The 19,436-nt window shown below is 40.4% G+C and overlaps 2 protein-coding genes across 2 annotated transcripts; both read right to left on the reverse strand.

Annotated features, from left to right (window-relative positions):
* Positions 1–1,890: 1,890 nt before the first annotated feature.
* Positions 1,891–3,355, reverse strand: LOC122679989 (embryonic polyadenylate-binding protein 2-like). Its single transcript, XM_043880825.1, has 2 exons — positions 2,566–3,355; positions 1,891–1,949 (listed from the first exon to the last, which is right to left on the reverse strand). Exons 1-2 carry the CDS (start codon positions 3,353–3,355, stop codon positions 1,891–1,893), a joined length of 849 nt encoding a protein of 282 aa, XP_043736760.1.
* Positions 3,356–10,558: 7,203 nt separating this feature from the next.
* Positions 10,559–17,408, reverse strand: LOC122680626 (protein HP-25 homolog 2). The gene is made up of 3 exons (XM_043882213.1): positions 17,286–17,408; positions 14,400–14,537; positions 10,559–12,903 (listed from the first exon to the last, which is right to left on the reverse strand). The coding sequence occupies exons 1-3, from the start codon at positions 17,326–17,328 to the stop codon at positions 12,437–12,439; spliced, it is 648 nt and encodes a 215-aa protein (XP_043738148.1). The 5' UTR covers positions 17,329–17,408; the 3' UTR covers positions 10,559–12,436.
* Positions 17,409–19,436: the final 2,028 nt, after the last annotated feature.

Genomic DNA, 19,436 nt, shown 5'->3' on the forward strand with positions numbered 1-19,436 from the left:
TTACCGTCCTTCTGTAGCAACGAAAACTTGGGGAAATTTATATGATTCAAGGTAACACTAATTGATGAAACGGGGAAAAGGACTTAACTCAATAGACGTTTATTTCTCACTTATTAAAATTCCAGTATTGGTATCCTGGCTGGAGGGTAAATCTCTCCTGAGCAGTGACTCTGGAATTCAGACTCCTTCCGTCATTTATGGCTCTGCTATCTTTGACACGTGGCTTACGAGCGTCCATTATTCTTACGTCAAGAGAACCAAAGTGGAAAGATCCTGGAGAGTCCTGTGGGAGATGTTTTTTTAACTGGGGAACGCCAAGAGATGGGTCACAAAAGTTTTGCTTGCATGCCGTTGACAAAAATTCAGTCATTGACTATCCCTAACTTTACCTCCCTCAGAAGTGTGGAATTTTGGTAAACAGATTCTAAACACTTAAAAATCACTCTTCTCATAAAGTCACAGATGTAGAAAACGAACTTGTGGTTATAAAGTGGGGGAGGAGAGGGTGGGATGAATTGGGAGCCTGGGACTGACATAACAGACTACTATATATAAAGTAGATAACTAGTGAGAATCTGCTGCATAGCATAGGGAACTCTATTCAGGGCTCTGTGGTGGCCTAAATGGAAAGGATATCCATAAAAGAGGAGACATACCATGTACACGTATGACTGATTCACTTTGCCGTACAGCAGAAACGAACACAACATTGTAAAGCAGCTACACTCCAATAAAAAATTTTTTAAAACTCCCTCTTCTCATAGCTACCAGGGTCATCTTTCTTCTTGTCCCTAAATCCACATTACTGCCTGGAAGAGTCCTTTATCATAGTTACAAATTAAATGAGAGAATTACACAGCCATTTAAAAGGACAATAAAAGCCCTTGATTTTTTTAAAAATCAGAACTTACTAAAAATTTAAAAATTAGTTAGGAAATAAAGAATAAAAGAGAATTTTCTTTTTTTAATTTTAAATTTATTTATTTTTAATTGAAGGATAATTGCTTTACAGAATAGTGTTGGTTTCTGCCAAACATCAACATGAAGCAGCCATAGGTATACATTTGTCCCCATCCTCTTGAACCTTCCTCCCAACTCCCTCCCCCTCCCACCCGAGACTTCTCTTAATCTGATAGTGACGACAGAAAAGTTATACACAGAGCGTCTCACCCTGGAATGTGAGCTTGCAGAAGACCCGAAGTAACATGCCCACAATCACTTCCACTCAGTACTGCACCAGAGATTTTCACCCGTGGCATCAGCAGGAAAAAATATAAAATTAGAAAGGAAGAATCAAAGTTTATTATATTACCAGTGTATGAATTCAAGCAGAAGAAAAAAAACCACTTATGTGTTATTAAATTAATGAAGATTAACAAACATTTTGAATATAATTTAACTCAAAAATCAGTTGTGCTTTCTATAGCAGAATCAATTAGAATATAAAATGAAACCATGCAATTTAACTAGCAACAAAAATAGCAAATATAGGTAACCTGGGCTGGAGAAGAGGGAGCCAAGCTCACCTAGTGAGCCGGCAGAAAAGAGCAAGAAGGGGTTGATCCAACCGCATCTCCCATTGTTTGGTGGTTCCCACGGCCATATCTTCTCTGCCTCTGACAGGCCTGTGCCAGAATTGTGAAACTATTATTACATTTTTACTGAAAGGTTTTAAATAAGATAAAGAGAAACCCTGTTCAGGGATTGTAAGACTTAACATGCATGCATTTTCCCCAAAACTGGCTGATAGTGTTCATCGATGGATTCCTAGTCAGATAAAGAAAGATGTTATGGGGGAATGTTTTGTACAGAATATACCTAGTGTATCCTTAAAGAACTGGCGGCATATTGAACAGCAGGTAAGCATGTTCGCAGTAGCACAATAACAACTCAGATGTACCTTGACAGTAGCATAGAAACAGGATTCCCGGTGCACACGTCATGGAGTGCTATACAACGAAATTAAATGAGCATTGCCCACATATGTTACACGTACTGTGAAGTGAAAGTACTGTTGGTTTAAAGGATTCTTACAATAATATCCCATGTTTATAAATTTAAAAAGCATGCAAACCGGGAGCTCCCTGGTGGCCTAATGGTTAGGATTCTGGGTTTAATCCCCAGTTGGGGAAACTGAGATCCCATAAAAAACAAACAAAAACAACAAAAAAGCACGTACTAAAATTAATAAATAAACATTTCAAAAACATGCAAACCTAGACTACATTTAAATTTTTTTAAATTAGTTTATTTATTTATTTTTGGCTGGGTTGGGTCTTCATTGCTTCATGTGAGCTTTCTCTACTTGCTCTGAGTGGGGTCTCCTCTTTGTTCTGGAGCATGGGCTCTAGGTGTGAAGGTTCAGTAGTTTCAGCTCTCGGGCTCTAGAGTGTGGGGTCGGTAGTTGTGGCACATGGGCTTAGATGCCCTACAGCATGTAGGATCTTCCCGAACCAAGGATGGAACCCATGCCCCCTGCATTGGCAGGCGGAGTCTTAACCACTGGACCACCAGGGGAGTCCTAAACTACATTTTTTTTTTTTTTTAAATTTGGGGGACGCCGACCTCCGCGTCCCCGGCTCTGCCCTCGTGGTCTGAAATGGGCCCCGCCTTGGAGGCTGCTGTGGGGGAAGGATCCCACTCTGGCGCCTGGGTGTCCTCGAAGGCCTCCGCGGTCCGTGGAACTGATCCCTGGTAAATTGGTCCTTTTGGGCAGCACCTTGATGACCCGGCCTCGAAAGATGCTCTTGTCCAGCTCCACAGCGGCCTGGGCCGAGCTCTCGGTGGCAAACTCTATGTAGGCATAGCCCTTGGGGTGTCCAGAGAACTTGTCGCACAGGACGGTGACCCGGTGGATCTCCCCGCAGTGGTTGAAATAGGCCTCCAGCTCCTGGGCCGTGCCCCCATAGTCCACATTGCCCACATAGACGGATCTGTGGTCAGCCGCTGCCTTCTCCAGGGGGCTGTCTGTCTCGGGACTCAGTAACTGCCTGGCCAGCAGGGCCCCAGCAGCTTCCTCTCCTTCATCCAGTTCCTGCACCATGGGCGGCTCCGGCCCCTGGGCCTGCTCCATGGCCCACAGCTTCAGTTTGATGGCCTCTAGCTCCTGGTCAGGCACTGGGCACTCAGCCAGGCCCTCCCTCTCCAAGAGAGACAGCAGGAAGCCGGCATCTTCCTCATCGTCTTCCTCAGCTTCCCCCGTCTCCTCCTCCTCCCCGCCAGCCCCCGGACCCAGACGGGTCTTCTCGGCCGGGCTCCAGGCCCCGCAGCCCTGGGCCTCGGGGTCTGAGGACGCCCTCTGGAGCCAGGCCTCAGTAGGGGGAGGGAAGAGGGCGCGGCTGAGGAAGGGCCACATGGCGGCAGGGGTATGGGGCAGGCCAGGCTTCCGGGCTCACTCCACGCCTAAACTACATTTTTAAATGATTGATATGTATGTATTAAGATGAAGAAAACTTAGCTACAGGTCCTAAAAGGAGCATGGGGTCTTTTAAAAGAATTCTGCCCAGGCAGTTATTTTATAGTCACTTATCATATTGTTCATTTGTGCTTTGCACTTTTCAGTATTCAGGCTTTGTTCACAATTAGGAAATCGTTAGTATGCAGCCACAGTGATTTCACTCTCAATTCAGGACCGTTGGTCACAATTAGATCCTTTGCGTTGCTTAGCAACTCCATGCTGTGTCCTTCATTCCCATTTACAATTCACACCCTCATTCTCTCTAAAGATCTCCAGCACCAACATTCAGCTGATGACCCTGTGTTCTGTTTTGCCTAGAAAAATAAACAATTAGAAGCAAACTTTTCAAAGTCCTTCCATCATGCTGACTCACAGTTCTGCCCCGCAGCTGAATTTTCTGCCTTCTGTCTTGTTCCTCAGACTGACGGCTGCACCGCTGTGTAGGAATTCCATTTGCGAACTTAGTCCTGTTTTCTTGAGCTACTTGCGGACATAGTTTTACTAAGTCTCCCCTCTCTCACCTAGTTCTGTTCTCTACTAGATTATTCCTTCTGTATGCAACCGCACCAAGTTTCCACATCTTCAAAGAGAAAATTCTCCCTTGACACCAAAGTCTTCTCCAGGGAGGGGGGATCGGGATGGGGAATACATATAAATCCATGGCTGACTCATGTCAATGTATGGCAAAAACCACTACAATATTGTAAAGTAATTAGCCCCCAACTAATAAAAATAAATGGAAAAAAAAAAGAAAATTTTTTAAAAAAAGTCTTCTCCAACTACTGCCTGGTTTATCCTCTTTACACAAAATCTTCTCAAGAAAGTTTCTATGAGCTGAGTTATATACGCACGAAATTATCATGCTGAAGTCCCAACCCCTAGCACCTCAGAATATTACAGGACTTTTAAGGAGCTGATTAAGGTCATGAGGGGGAATCCTGATCCTATTATAAACTGGAAATTTGGGCACAGGAAGGGGCAGAGCGAAAAAAACATGTGAAGACTCAGTAAGAAGGTGGCCGTCTACAAGTCAGGGAGAGAGGCCTCAGAGAAAGCCAGCCCTACCAACACCTTGATCTCAAATAGCCGGCCTCCAGAACCATGAGAGAAGAAATGTCAGCTCAATCACCCAGTTCTGTGGCCCTAAAACAGTTGTCTATACTTTAGTTTCTAATTTCTCTTTCTTTTCAACATACTTCACTCAAGCTTTCTGTACTGTCCCACCAAAAGTATTGTTACCAATGTCACGAATAATCCTGAAATTGGATCCAGATGATCAGTCAACCTTCTACTTGACACACTTGATCCCTAACTTGTTGCTACTTTTCTCCCTTGACGCCTGTGTCACCACACTTGCCTGATTTTCCTCCAACCCCAGAAGTTTCTTTCTCAATCCCCTATATGTTAGCATGTCCTGTTTTTTAGATGTGTTCTTTTTACTTCTTACCTCCTTAGCCCCCGGGGCTTTCCTGGGTGCTCAGTGGTAAAGGATCTGCCTGCCACTGCAGGAGACACAAGAGACGTGGGTTCAATCCCTCGGTCAGGAAGATTCCCTGGAGAAGAAAGTGGTAATCCACTCCAGTTTCCTTGCCTGGAGAATCCCATGGACAGAGGAGCCTGGTGGGGGATAGTCCATGGGGTCACAAAGAATCGGACACAATTTAATAACTAAACAGCAACAACAATCCATTCACCCCACATGTGACTTCATCCCATGTTGTGCTTTTAAATAACTTCTAGATGCTGCCAGTTCCAGAAATGTCTCTTTTCAGACCAACCTCCTAGACGTCAAACTCCAGCTGAAATATCAGACAGTGCTGATGGTCAGCACCGTCCCATGAAATAGTAATTCTACAGGAAACACACTTTACTGAAAATGGGCAAAGAAGACGGCAGAGAAGCCATCACAAATACAACAGAGACATTTGGGAGATTCTAAATCTGTCAGGCAGGGATTATGGGATCTCTTTTCTCACCCCAGAAAATGATCAAGTCCCAGAGTGCTGGCTGCTAACTGTGTGAGCAGGACAAGATGGCTCAGGAGGGACATTTCGTTCGGGGATCTCTAGGGTTTTATGTCTTCCCTGGTGGCTCAGTGGTAAAGAATCCACCTAGTGCCAGAGCTGCAGGAGACATGGGTTCGATCCCCGGGTCAGGAAGATCCCCTGGAGAAGGAAATGGCAACCCACGTGGTGCTCTTGCCTGGGGAATTCCATGGACAAAGGAGCCTGGCGGGCTATAGTCCATGGGGTCACAAAGAGTCGGACAGGACTGAGCAACTAGACATGCGGGCAGGGCTTTATACTTTGAGAGTCATCTGGTCCTTCTGGTCATAAGGGTTACATGACTAGCTTCCATGTTTTATCAATACATTAGTAAGTTGCATATTTATTTAAAATAAACCACTCAAGAGCATTAGATCTAAGGTTTAGAAAATATCTGATTGGTTACATTTACAAACTTCTTTGAGAAAGGAGAGGATCAAATGTCAGAGCAACTAACTATTCATCCTTTCTTTTATTTAAAAAATAATTTTTAATTGACATATAGTTGAATTACAATACTCGTTTCAGGTGTAGAGCATAGTGATTCAGTATTTTTACAGATTATACTCCGTTAAAAGCTGTTACAACACAGTGGCTATAATTCCCTGTGCTAAACAATATATCCTTGTTGCTTATCTACTTTATTCATAGTAGTTTGCATCTGTTAATTCCTTACCCCTAATTTGTACCTTCCCTCTCTTCTTTGGTAACCGTGAGTTTTTCTACATTTGTCAGTCTGTTTCTGTTTAGCATATACGTTCATTTATATTTAAAATGAGCTATTTAATGAAATAAACAAACATCCTAGAAAGAATGATGGAAGCAAACTCAAAACTTGTTGAAATATATATTATAAACATTTTGTAAGAATTAACATTATACCATTTACATTTCAAAGCAAACTTCTAGTAGCTTGATGAATTAACTTATGCTGAATCACATAACATTTGTCCCAAGGGTCACTGAGAGTTTTTCTTTTCCTTCAATATTTTCTCATTTTGTTTTCTGGATTGGGTAATTCCCTTGATCTTTATTTTACTGATCCTTCCCCCTGCCAGCTTCAATCTGCTTTTGACCTAATCTAGTTAATTTTTATTTCAGTATTTTCGTTTTCAGCTGTCAAGTTTACTTTTGGAATGTAATTTTTATTTTGCTATTGCAATTCCCTCTCTAAACATGTATTTCCTTTATTTTTGAACGCACTTCCCTTATTTAAAAAAATATATATATTTATGATAGTTGCTTTTAAGTTTTTGTTAATTTCAACATCTGGGCCTGGTTGAAGTCAATTTCTATCAGCTGCTCTTTTTTCTCCGCTGAAGATGGGAAACTGTTTCTCGTGTTTCTGTTTATTGTAATTTTTCTGCTTGAAAACTAGTTATCATAGATAATACATTGTTGAGACTCTGGGTTTTACTAAGCTGTTCTGAGGATTGTTATTTTCTATATTGCTTCTATTTATTTATAGTACATAAATAATATATATTTCCATATATTATATTTCTATATTATTTTCTATATTGTTCTATTAGGCAGTTAGCATGTCTGAACTCTAGCTGCAAATATTTACCCTGCTAATATTCCTGCTCTCTTCCTTGGGTCTCTAACTCTTGATTTAATTTTTTTAACCAGACCTCTGTGGGTTTCCCCCGATGCCTGTGTAATTTGGTGCCAAACATACAAGTAGAATTTAGAGAGAGATTGGGCTCACCCTGTGGGTATCTTGCTTGGGGGGATAACCTAATTTCCAACTACATGGCTGGCTCTACCCTCTACCACCTTGAGGCCACAAGGCTTCAGTGTTCTTCTGTCCAAACTGCATCACTGTGAGATACGTTCCGTTGAAAAGGCAGAAGATCACCAGTCTTGTCCGGGGCTGCTGTGTCTTTCAAGGACAGCTTTCTTTCTTGTCTCTCTCTGCCTGCTTTTGCAGGAGGCCCTCTGTTGTCTCTTGCATATGTAAGTCTCAGCTTAGAGTTCATACTCACACCTTGGGTTTAGAAACTCTCCAGCTGCCAACACTTACTTCGTTTAAATTTCCAGGTGATTTTTCCAGCTCTAAACTCCTCTTTCTGGCACCCTCGGTGAGTGGTAAGGCTACAGACTTCTCTGCTGTTTTAGGGGATGTGAAGGGTTGGGGAGTGTGCTAGGCCCGAAAGGCACACTACTGCAAATTCTACCCCTTCTAGGGGAACATTTTTGAGCATATACACTTTGCCATCTACTGTCTTATTTCGTATGCTTTTCAGTGTTGTTTCAGTATTTGATCAGGTTATTATAGTACCCGTGGCATAAACTTCAGGCCTTTTACTTTGATCGTTATCCTGACAGTCAATTAAGTGATATACGTACAGTAGCAGACCTTATATAAGATGTTAGATGGAAAAGCTTTACATCACAGCTATGCAAACAAGTTAAGTGGAATGAAATCTTAACCTCCCATGTTCTTCAAAGTTGTTGCCATGTTTCAGGCCCTTTCTCTTCCTTCACAGTTTTACACTGATTCAGCTCCTCTTATTTTGTTATATACATACCCACTTATTTTTTGGCCGGAAGTGTATCTTTGCAGATCTAAGGATTTTTTAAAAACAGTCTGTATACTTGGAAATTAATTAGAGGGCCCCTCAAGATTGATTTCTGAAGAGGGAAGCTTATAAATATTAAACAAGTAAAAATATATAAATAAAAATATATAATTATATACACAGTTTTGTGTATAATTATATATAAGTAATATTTTATATACATATATATTCACACATGTATATATTCATACATGTATATTCATATGTATATATTCACACAAATATATTCACACACATTGTATATGTTTTAGTATCATATGTGTTTCTGTATGACTGTTGCAATAAGTTAGTTTGTATCTGTGTTATTAAAATCTAAAAGTCTAAGGTGCTAACTCTAACGTACATAAATAACTACAAATGGTATAAAAGTAAGTGCTAGGAAGTTGAGGGTAAAATTGGACTATTTTCTGGCAACATATCTAAAAGGAGGGGTTAGGATTATGTTTAGGGACAAACCTCCTCTGAACTTCTTTCTGACAGCTCAGTTCACCTGCGGTTCATCCAAATGGGATGAAAGGGACTTAGAGCATTGGCTGCCGGGAACAGAAAGACAGTCTAAGGCAGGTCACACTACTGAAATCATGTCCGTCTTTCTTGTGAGACAAATGATGTGTATACTTTCTGTTACACTGAAAGTAAACATTTAGCAGAGATGCATGGCCAGGTCAACATTTCCATGCCCTAGAACCGTGTTAGTGTTTAAACAAAAGGTCATTCATTCTGGATAGTAGAAGCTATGATGCTTTAATCTTTCCTTCCTCTCCCTCCCACCATTGTTAGTGTCAGCTACAAATTGGCACTTGCCATCTACCTCTACAAGGATTAAATCATGTGCTGCAGCTGCTGACCTTCCACAGCCCCTGGAAGGAGTTCAGGGTAGAAAAGAGAAATGAGGTACTCTGTGCTCAGGGGAAAACTGGCAGAACAGGTCTTCAGATAGAGATTTTCCAGAGCTAATTTTTTGAGCCCAAGTCTTGTGTCTCCTCATTTCTAGAAAGCACTAAAATCCTTCATGGTGATGACTATTGTGCGTGACTAGCAAAAGCTCCACGAGACTAGCAGAAATTTTCTGGAAGAACATGTGCTTGATTCCACGTATCCCCTCTTTAGCAGAATCGCATGTATACTGACCTTCTCCCCCACCCCGACCCCGCCTCTCTGGAGCAGTCTCTCAGAGCTATCTGAGGTGCAGTCTCCTGGCTGCAGTCCTTATTTTTGCCCCAGATGGAACTTAGCTTGCAACTCTCACATCGTGTATCTTTTAAGTCGACATTAGTAAGTAGAAATTAGTAGGAAATGTTTCTTTCCCACTCATGGGAAAGTTATACCTACCTTCACGCCTTGGCTACACATGTGCATGTGTGTATGTGGACGTGTGTGTGTGTGTGTGTGCGCGCACACACACACACACTGGAAGTCAGAAGTGGCAAGTGTCAGTTTTGTGCTTTATGTGTTTTTTGATCCCTACATAGTTATAAAAATCCCTTCTAAAAATGGGGAGAAGTTGAGTGGGAAAATTTGTATTAAAAGGGTTTTGCATGGATAAAATGCCTCACTGATGTTCCTTACCATTAGTAGAGACTTCATATCCAGAAACAACTAAAACGTTTGAAAAAAAGAGAATACACTGTTTCCGTCTTCTTTGCAAATTTTCAGAAATAACTCAAAAATATTGGTGAAACAATATGTCTTCTTTCAAAATATTCTTGGATATTATAGAGCACCAGGTAAATTAAGACACAGGCATGTAAATCTATTTTATTGAGAGTGAAGGGCTTGGAGCATAGTAAGTACTTAATATACATCATTTTGTTTCTTCTTGTTGCTCTCCCTATCACTCTGTAAATATCTGTCTACTGAATAAATGCATGAATGGTTTGAGTGAGTGTTGACTAAATCACACTACAAGTTATGATTGGTACAAAGTCAATTTTTAGTAAGAACGAAATAGCAAATCTGATTATAGCTAGTTAAACTTACCATGTGCTAACAACTGTGGTAAGTGCTTCTCTGCTCTCATTATTTCAAAAACTACTGAGCACCTAGAATGTGCTAGACATGTGTGGGGTTTTGAGATTACAATAGAGACCAAAATAACAGCTAGTTTTTGACATCATGAAACACAGTTTAGCAGAGGAGAGAGACATTAGTCTGAGAATTTTTTAGATGTAAAAATAAAGTGATGGCTGTTATTATAAAGAAGTAAGAAAATCATAATGAAAGAATGCATAAAAGGGGCCAGTTAGTTTATTATTAGTTCCTTTCTCAAGAAGCTATTTCTGAATTCTGACTGAGCACAAAAAATGTTGGTGATTAAGGAGATAAGTGACCTAGGCAGAGGGCTGAACAGTGCAAATGCCCTGTGGCAGTGTGGTCCAGTGACCATACATTATTTGAGCACCTAAAACTTCTGCGTAGCTGGAAACCAGTCACTAAGGAAAACTGTAGGAGGAAAAAAATATGGAGAGGTGTAAGGTAAATCATATCAATAATTTATTTTTTATTTTTTTGATTGAGGTATCATTGACAAAATGAAGTTATTTCCAGATGCACAACAGAATGATTCAATATTTGCATGTATATTGTGAAATGATCACCATAGTAAGTCTACATAGCATCTGTTATCATACATAGGTAAAGAATTTATTTTCTTGTGACAAGAACTTTTAAGATTTACTCTATTAGCAATTTTTTATCCTAAGAAAAATGAGAAGCCATGAGATGATTTTAACCAGAGACTAATATGAAAACCTTGTCTTTTGTGCAATGAGCATTCCCTGCTGGGATGAGATAAATCCAATCAAAGAGCACCCAGTGGAGGACTGGCCCATCAGTTAGCACAGTGACAGGTGAAGATGATGGTGTTGCTTGTAGGAATATAACGACGGAAATTGATTTAGCTTGGTGACAGATTGGACTGGGGAGGTGACATGAGGGGAGGTAGGTGGCACTAATCAGTGGATGGTGATGTTCACGGGGAAAGGAAACAATGGAAATACAGGAGGTGTTAGAGGAAGAAGCAGTCATGAATTCAGTTTTGGACACATTGATACAGTAACCCTGAGAATGCCTCTGTGTGCATCAGGGATCTCTGATCTCTGGTAACACGTTACAGAGATGTGACTTGTTCTCGTGTCTGTGTGTGAACTAGAGTGGGATCATTAAGGTTAGGGATTATCTCTTAGCACAGTGTAGATGTTTAAGAGATGATGGAAAGGAAAGGGGGAAGAGTAAGGAGAGTGGATGGTAGGTGAAGTCTCTAGGGGAGAAGCAAGTCTGCGAAGGAAAAGAACAGGTTTATCAGGGCTGCATCTGGCTACATCTAACAGAAGCCAGTCTGCATTGGCGTACTCAAATCAGGGATTGTCATTCTCATCTGTGAGTCTGGTGTGTCTGTGCAAGGACATTATCTGATCTGTTTCCTACTCCTTCAGTCTGCTTAGCAATACATGTCTTTTGTTCTCAGGTTTGCAAAACGGCTGCTTCTGCCACTGGCATTGCATCTTCTTGGGTGTGGGAGTGGGGGAGGGGTGATGGGTGAAGAGGGAAGAGTAGAGGGCAAAGGATAAAAATCCAAAGGAACAAGTCACTTGAGGATTTGTCTTTGAAAGAGTCATCCAGGAAGCTTGCCTGACTATATTTCATTCTCCAGATGGTGTCACAAGTGACCCATGGTTTGCAAAGAGGGTGAAGATCAAGCCCTTAACTAGGTTCATTGATAACCCAAAGTTCGAGCTCTGTTAGAAATAAATTTAACAAGGGATAGAATGGGTGCTGCATAGTCTCTGAGGACTATTAAGCAACAAAATAATTCCTTTAATCTGTACCCTTGCTCCCTGCTCAAACCATCTTCAAAGTATGCAGTATGCATCAAATGCAAACTATGTACTTGGTAGATTGTATTCATAGCTTAGTGTGAATTTTCTTCATCTCTTTGGGATATTTGCTTTCCTAGCTATACTATAAATTGTGAAATTGAACTGGTGTCAGGGCTGTGATCAAGACTATTTTTTTCCCTCTGGTGAAAACTATCAGACATAATCTAGAAAAGGCTTGATGACTTTCCTGGTTCCCCAGCCTCAACCAGCTCTGGTTTCCTGACCTACCCTCTCCCCAAAGTTCCTAGGGTATAGAAGAATACATGAACTTTCATGGGCTTTCAATAAGAAATTGTTGACCAGTTAATGGATAACTAATCATTACTGCTTTTTAGGGTTATATTCACACGGGTAAATTGGGCATTCTTAATGTGATTTATTCAATGATCACTGAAAAGTATTGGGAGGCGGGGAGGGAAGTTTGCTGTGAGGTTTAGGACCACTTGAGGAATTGAAGTGTGCCATTACCCTTTAGCCAGGATAGTTTCCATAGAGCAAATACCCAAAGAACAAACTCTGAACCGGTCCTTTCTCAGTCTCTGCTGTGTCTAGCTTGGATTCCAGCCAGACTCTGTCTCCCAATGTCAGCTGCAAGATGATATTTCCTGAAAGATGCCTATAATTGTCCTTGGCCTCGGACTCCTTCTCCAGGATTTGAGTGCCATTCTTCATGAGCCCTAACTTCACAGCATGCTGGAATAGCTCAACGTCAAAGCCAAAGCGGTACACGCCAGGGATGGTGCAGGTGAACACTCCCGTGGTAAGATTGAAGTGGTCCTGGTCATTATGCAGGGCTTCCTTGAAGACAATGGGCTGGGAGGGGGCTGGGAGGGGATCACTCAGCTTCACTGCAAAGGCGGATTTAGGGGGAGACAAGCATCTCTCAATGTCTCCAGGAATCCCAGGTAGTCCTCGCAATCCTGGGGGGCCTTGGGGCCCTAAACACCAAAGTAACAGAAGGGAGATAGAGGAGATTTGAAGTTCATACATTTCACAGTCCATAAATGTCTTTCCACACCACCCCTCCTACTAACTTACACTCTCCCTTCAAGGATCATCTTACACTTCCTTTTTCCTCTCCTCTCTGTCATTACAGTGGCAGAATCCAGTGTTTACTTTGATTGTAGCATTTGCTGACACTGAATAGTCCTCTCTCCCATTAAGTACCTGTTTTGTTTCCTTAAATAGATGATGAGCCAGTGCCCTACCTATACTTGTTCCTAAAACACGATCATATGATAGCCAAGGTCCAGTTGATAGGCATAGTATATTTTTGGAAGCAGTGATTGAATAAATAATTGCTTGAATTGCCCTTTCAATTCGTTTCATAGGTATGATGTTTTTATTATCACAAACGCTAAGTAAGGAGTACTCAGGGAAGATGCTGACACAGGGAACTCTAGGAACTGCAGCATTCCAGAGAATAAAAGGGATATTAGAGAAATATTTTCCTGGCTGGGCTGTGCACAAGAGTCAGCTGTGGAACCTGTGTACTAGTGTCTTAGTTAATAATACGTGACCATCTGAATTGGAATTTCAAGAGGATGAAACCTGGAACCTGACTATTAACCAATGTCCACAGATGACTTAAAGGCAGTCAGGTTAAGGAATCAATGATGCTGGATCACTCTGGTGAATAATTTCCAGTGAGATTGAGATGGCAAAGTAAGTTCTCAGAATTGAGGAGAAAGTGCGTAATGCCTTATTCTCAGTTGTTTTCTACAATACCATTTTGCCTTTGAGTTTGCAGGAAACTCAGCAGTATTCCAGTGTGAATCAAGGGTGAACACAGAATAATTATGGGCTTCCCTGGTAGCACAGTTGGTAAAGAATCCGCCTATAATTCAGAAGACCCCAGTTCGACTCCTGCGTTGGGAAGTTCCCCTGGAGAAGGGATAGGCTACCCACTCCAGTATTATTGGGCTTCCCTGGTGGCTCAGATGGTAAAGAATCTGCATGCCATGTGGGAGACCTGGGTTCGATCCCTGGGTCAGGAAGATCCCCTGGAGGAGGGCATGACAACCCACTCCAATATTCTTGCCTGGAGAATCCCCATGGACAGAGGAGCCTGGTGGGCTACAGTCCACGAGGTTGCAAAGAGTTGGACACGACTGAGCAAGTAAGCACAGCGCAGGGTAACTATGCCATATTAAAGAGTACACCAATATAATGTCTGAACTGTCATTTAAGTTCACATGGCAGCTTCTTCAGAACCCACCCCAGACGTTTTTCTGGGGTAAAAACCTCATCATCTGCTTTAAGACTCTAGGTGTGTAGATGGGCTGGGAAGTGGGAGGCCTTGGTAATTTCCCTCCAAAAACCATTGTCTCCATTGTTACTGACCATCAGAAGCATCTGGATATTTCCTCGAGCTTATAGATATTTCAGTCAGAAAGAAGTGACCGATGCAATGTGAAGAGAAATGTTTTCTCACCTGGAGGACCATAAAACCCTGGAGGGCCTGGGGGCCCTGGAAATCCTGGAAGTCCTTGAGAATCACAGGACCCGGTAACTTCTGGAGAAGTGGCATCAGCCGTGACTGATAGAACAGACAAAGCTAAAATCCAGACATCTAGAGCAGGGGATCAAACGGATAAATATTCACATAAGTTGAAAGATGGGGCTGCTTCTCTTGAAAGATTATGTTCCCAACACTGTCTGGGCAGCCAGGTCTCCCAACCTCAAAAAATAACCGTGAACTCGGTCATAAAGAGAGACTTCCCCCCACTTTCCTTCTTCTTTTTTTATTTTAAAGTCTTTATTGAATTTGTTACTATATTGCTTCTGTTTTATGTCTTGGTTTTTTTTTGGCTGAGAGGCATGTGGGATCTTTGCTCCTCTAGTAGGGATTGAAACCACAACCCCTGCACTAGAAGAAGTTTTAACCACTGGACTGCCAAGGAAATCCGCCCCGCCCCCCCTTAATGGAATGCAATCAGGGCCAAAGATAATCTGTAGTTTCCTTGTATTTACTGTTAATATTCTTACTGAAATGTGAACTTCTGATGACCTAGAGGTTTTCTCTAGGACACCCAAACATCCTGTGTCTTTCCGTCCCCCATCTCTTTAAGTAAATAGTCTTGTGGTATTATCCTTATGACGGCTAGACACCTGCAGCCCTTAAGCCTGGTGTTTCCTCAAAAACAAGTCGACTGGGGGCTTCATTTATTGATTCTACACTGCTTACTAAATGTTTTCCTTGTATCTGCATGGTAAACTTCTTTTCATCCTTGAAAAACAGTTAGGGTTCAAGACAGGGGGACATATGTATACCTATGGCTGATTCATGTTGATGTATGACAGCAACCAACAAAATACAGTAAAGCAATTATCCTCCAATTAAAAATAAATAAATTAAAAAAAAACAATTCAGAGTTCACTCATCTTGGGATATCTTCCATGATTTCCTCAAAGGGAACTAATTGTTGTATTTTAAAATGCACAGAAAGAGAAGCTGTCAAGTGAACAAGTGATGATGAACAAATTCATGCCAAACAGTGGAATAACTTTCAATTATTTGGGGATCCAAAGACCTTTGCTTGATCCTGAAGTATTGAAACACAAGATGGTCTTTGGAAATGATGTTGTTGGGTGTTTTTTTTTAATCAGTAAAAAAGTATCACATTTCATTTTATAATGGTATATAGGGTTATGTAAAATATATTCCAGGCCTAAGTGACAAAAATAATTGGTAAATAGATAGTATATCATAGCAAATAAAAATCAGAGCTTGAGAAATTTAGTTTCTCTGAATATCTCTTTCCAAATTTTGACATAGAGATAATGAGGGTTGTGGTGAGAATCAGTGACAAATAAATCATCTAATGCATTGTTGGCTATAGAGAAATGCTCAACCAGGAACTGAAAATATACAAACATGTAGGACTTTCCTTGAATGACACCCCTTTACCTGCCTTAATTAAGCAGTGGTATTACAGCATAGACATGAGAAGAAAAGCTAGATAGGTGCCTCTGTTTATGGGTTAGCATATGTACAAACAAAAATTATCCTAGAAAACTGAAATTCATCTATCAATGAAACACTGATGAAGTAACTTTTGTTGAGTAGACATGTCCAAGTGTTAACATTTCAACAGGTAAAAATACATTAAAAAAAAAAAAAGAAAAACCAGCTCTTTGTTGAGATATAGTTTGTATACCATGAATCTCTTTCATTTTAAGTGTAAAATTTAATGATTTTAAACAAATTCCCACAGTTGTGTAGCCACCACAACCATCCAATTTTAGAAGATCCCCATCATCCTCAAAAGACCCCATGTGCCCATTTGCAATCAACCCCCCATTTCTACTTCTAGCTCCAGGCAACTCTACTTCCTTCCAAAGGCAAGCAAACCATCATCAATTTTCTGCAGCAAAGCTGACCTTCATTTATGGTTTTTTGAAGCTTCGAGTGAAAAAGAAGAAAAGTCATGAAGAGAAGAATTACACTCATTTTTTAACGTGTTTTCCAAAGTCATTCAGAGAGAGAGAGGGAATGTAAGTCCTAGCCGCCTCAGTACGTCCGTTTTGTGAAATGTGTCCCAGGTCACCTTGTGCTCTCTGCTTAATATTCAGAACGGTGCAGTAAATAGCACCTTCCTCGTTAAGTGGTTTTGAGGCTTAAAGAAAACGAGGTATGAAGAGGGTCTCGCACCATATACGGACGCTACGGTGTGGCTCCTGAGTATGTGACACTTCCCTCCCATCTTCTGACTTTCCTGTGAGCATACTATGCTGATTTCCCAACAAAGTAAGGTGACCCTCACAGTGGCAATGGTCACTAATGTGACAACCCAGAGCATCCATCAGAGCAGTTCTAAGATGGACATAAAAAATTGTCTATGGTGTCCACACACGTGTCTTTCACGTCCTTAATCTCCTTTTCATGACAACTTGTGAAATGGGGAAGAGCTTGATATTGTATTCATCACTGTAGAGAAGGGAAACAGAAACACGCATTCCACAGTCAAACACATGAAATTTTCGCATTCTCTCTCCTTCTATTTTCTTTATATCATAAGTCCCTTGTGCTAATTTGCTATTAATTAGGGCTATTTACAAATTGATAGCATAGCTTCGGTCCAAATATAAGAGAATTTTCCACTTTCACAAATGGAAGTTTCCACTTGTATTTGCTGTATCTGATTAGAAATGCTGAAATGAAATCTATCATTTGCCTGTGTTGTGGGAAAATTGTATCTCAGAATTATTATGATCATAAAATGAATCACAAGCGTTGGCAGGAGAGAGTCCTTTGGATAGTTCTTTGTAACAACATATGGAATCCAATTCTCTATCAGTCAGTAGTGATTACACTTACCTACACACACCATGGAGAGAGATTGTCCTCCTCTCCCAGGCATCCTGATGCAAAGATGGAAGTTGTTGTAAGGGTTATGTCTTCAGCTGCTCTGTTCCTCTTTCACTTGCTTGCCTGTCAAAGGTATGAGGAAGATGTTCTAATAAATCAATATTCTTTAATATTTAATTTTTTACTCTCTGAGGCTAATGACCTCTGTTGGTTTTTAACCAGGGTGAAGTTGTGCCAGCTGATGTTCAGACAGAAGCTCTATGTGTTATTTGTACCCTCTTTTTTCTTTTAATAATTTCTGGAATAATTGAGAATTTTAAAATTTTTATTGATTTATTTATTTAGGTGTTAATCCTTTTGTATTTTCCATACACACATGCATATAACTTTTCTATTTATTTTTGCTTTTTCCAAATTTCTATTGTTTGTATATAGTATTGCATATACATATGGATGTCCTGTTGGAGAAGGAAATGGCAACCCACTCCAGTATTCTTGCCTGGAGAATCCCATGGACAAAGGAGCCTGTGGGCTACAGGCTATGGGGTCACAAGAGTCGGACACAACTTAGCGACTAAACCACCACCACCACCCTGGATATCCTATAGTTAATCTAACTATTTCCTATTGAAGAGCATGTACACTGGTTATAGTGGCTCTTTAAATTTTTACTTATTTTTAATCGAATGAAAGATTCTCTAGATTCTATAGTGCTTTACATTTTCAAGTTTCACACATATGATTTCGTATAATCCCATAATAACCCCTCCCTTTCTCTTAACCCCCTTCCCTCTCTCCACTGGTAACCACTAGTTTGTTGTCTGTATCTGTGAGTTTGCTTCTTTTTTTATCCACTAGTTTGTTGTATTTTTTAGATTCCACATACAAGTGATATCATACAGTCTTTCTCTGTAATGCCCTCCAAGTCTCTCCATGTTGCTGCAAATGACAAAATTTCATTCTCTTTTATGGTTGGGTAGTATTCCTTAGACAAATTATATTTATATAAACATTTTCTTTATCTCCACTATTGGGCTATTATCTATACCTTTGGTTTTATTGTTGGTTTTTTTTTTAGTATGATTTTTGTAACATTTAGAGTATACAGTTTCAACTTATCACAGGCTGACTCCTCAGATGTGTATCCATGAAATTTCATTTCCCAAAGATCAGGAAAAGCTAAGTACCTTTGCCCTCACTCTTTTTCAACATAGTACTAGACGTTGTAGCCATTGTAATAAACAGTTAAAGGAGATAAAAGGCATGCCCATCAGGAAACAAAAGAAATAAACCTGCCCCAACTGTCTATGTTAAAATTTCAAGGACTCTACAAAAGAAACTCCTAGCACTAATTAGTGAGTTAGACAAGGTTAAAGGAGACAAGGTCAGCACACACACAAAAATTGATCATATTTCTGTTTACTACCAGTGAACTCATTGCAAATAGAAATGAAAAACACAATACCATGTATTATAGCTCTGAAGAAATGAAGTACTTGTGTAAAAGTCTAAAAAAACATGTACAGGATATATATGCTAAAAGCTACAACCAGCAATCCACTCCTGGGTATTTATCCTAGAGAAATGAAAATGTATATTTGTGAAAAAACTTGTGCATAAATGTTTCAAATAGTTTTATTTGTTATAGCCCCAAACTGGAAACAAACCAGTGAGTCACTGTTCATGAATGGATGAACAAGCTATGGTACATAACATAAAGAATACCAGTGAACAACAATGTCTTTTGGGGGGAAGGAAATGGTGAGGACTTCATCATATGGATGGACTCATTCCTTTGGAGGATGGAAAGAACCTATGTGACATATTACCTCATTGGTGCTGACAAGAAAATTCCAAACTGGTTGATTAAGATTACATTTTGAAGAAAGATCAAAACTACAATTAGGTTAGGTTTTAAATCTAAGTTTGGTATCATGAGCTTTAGCACAAGTGATACCATTTTGGATCTGTGATTCTTCTGTTAAATGGATCTTATGTTCATTATACTGAGTCCCAATCACAAAGTCACCCTAATATCCATCAGCAGAAGAGTAAATAGATAAAAGGTGGCATATTTGTAATGGAAGACTACATTTCCATTCAATGAAATGTTTCACTACTGTTACCACAGTGTAGATGGATTTCACAGACATTATGATG

The sequence above is a fragment of the Cervus elaphus genome, chromosome 22, assembly GCF_910594005.1.
Source record: "Cervus elaphus chromosome 22, mCerEla1.1, whole genome shotgun sequence".
NCBI lineage: Eukaryota > Metazoa > Chordata > Mammalia > Artiodactyla > Cervidae > Cervus > Cervus elaphus.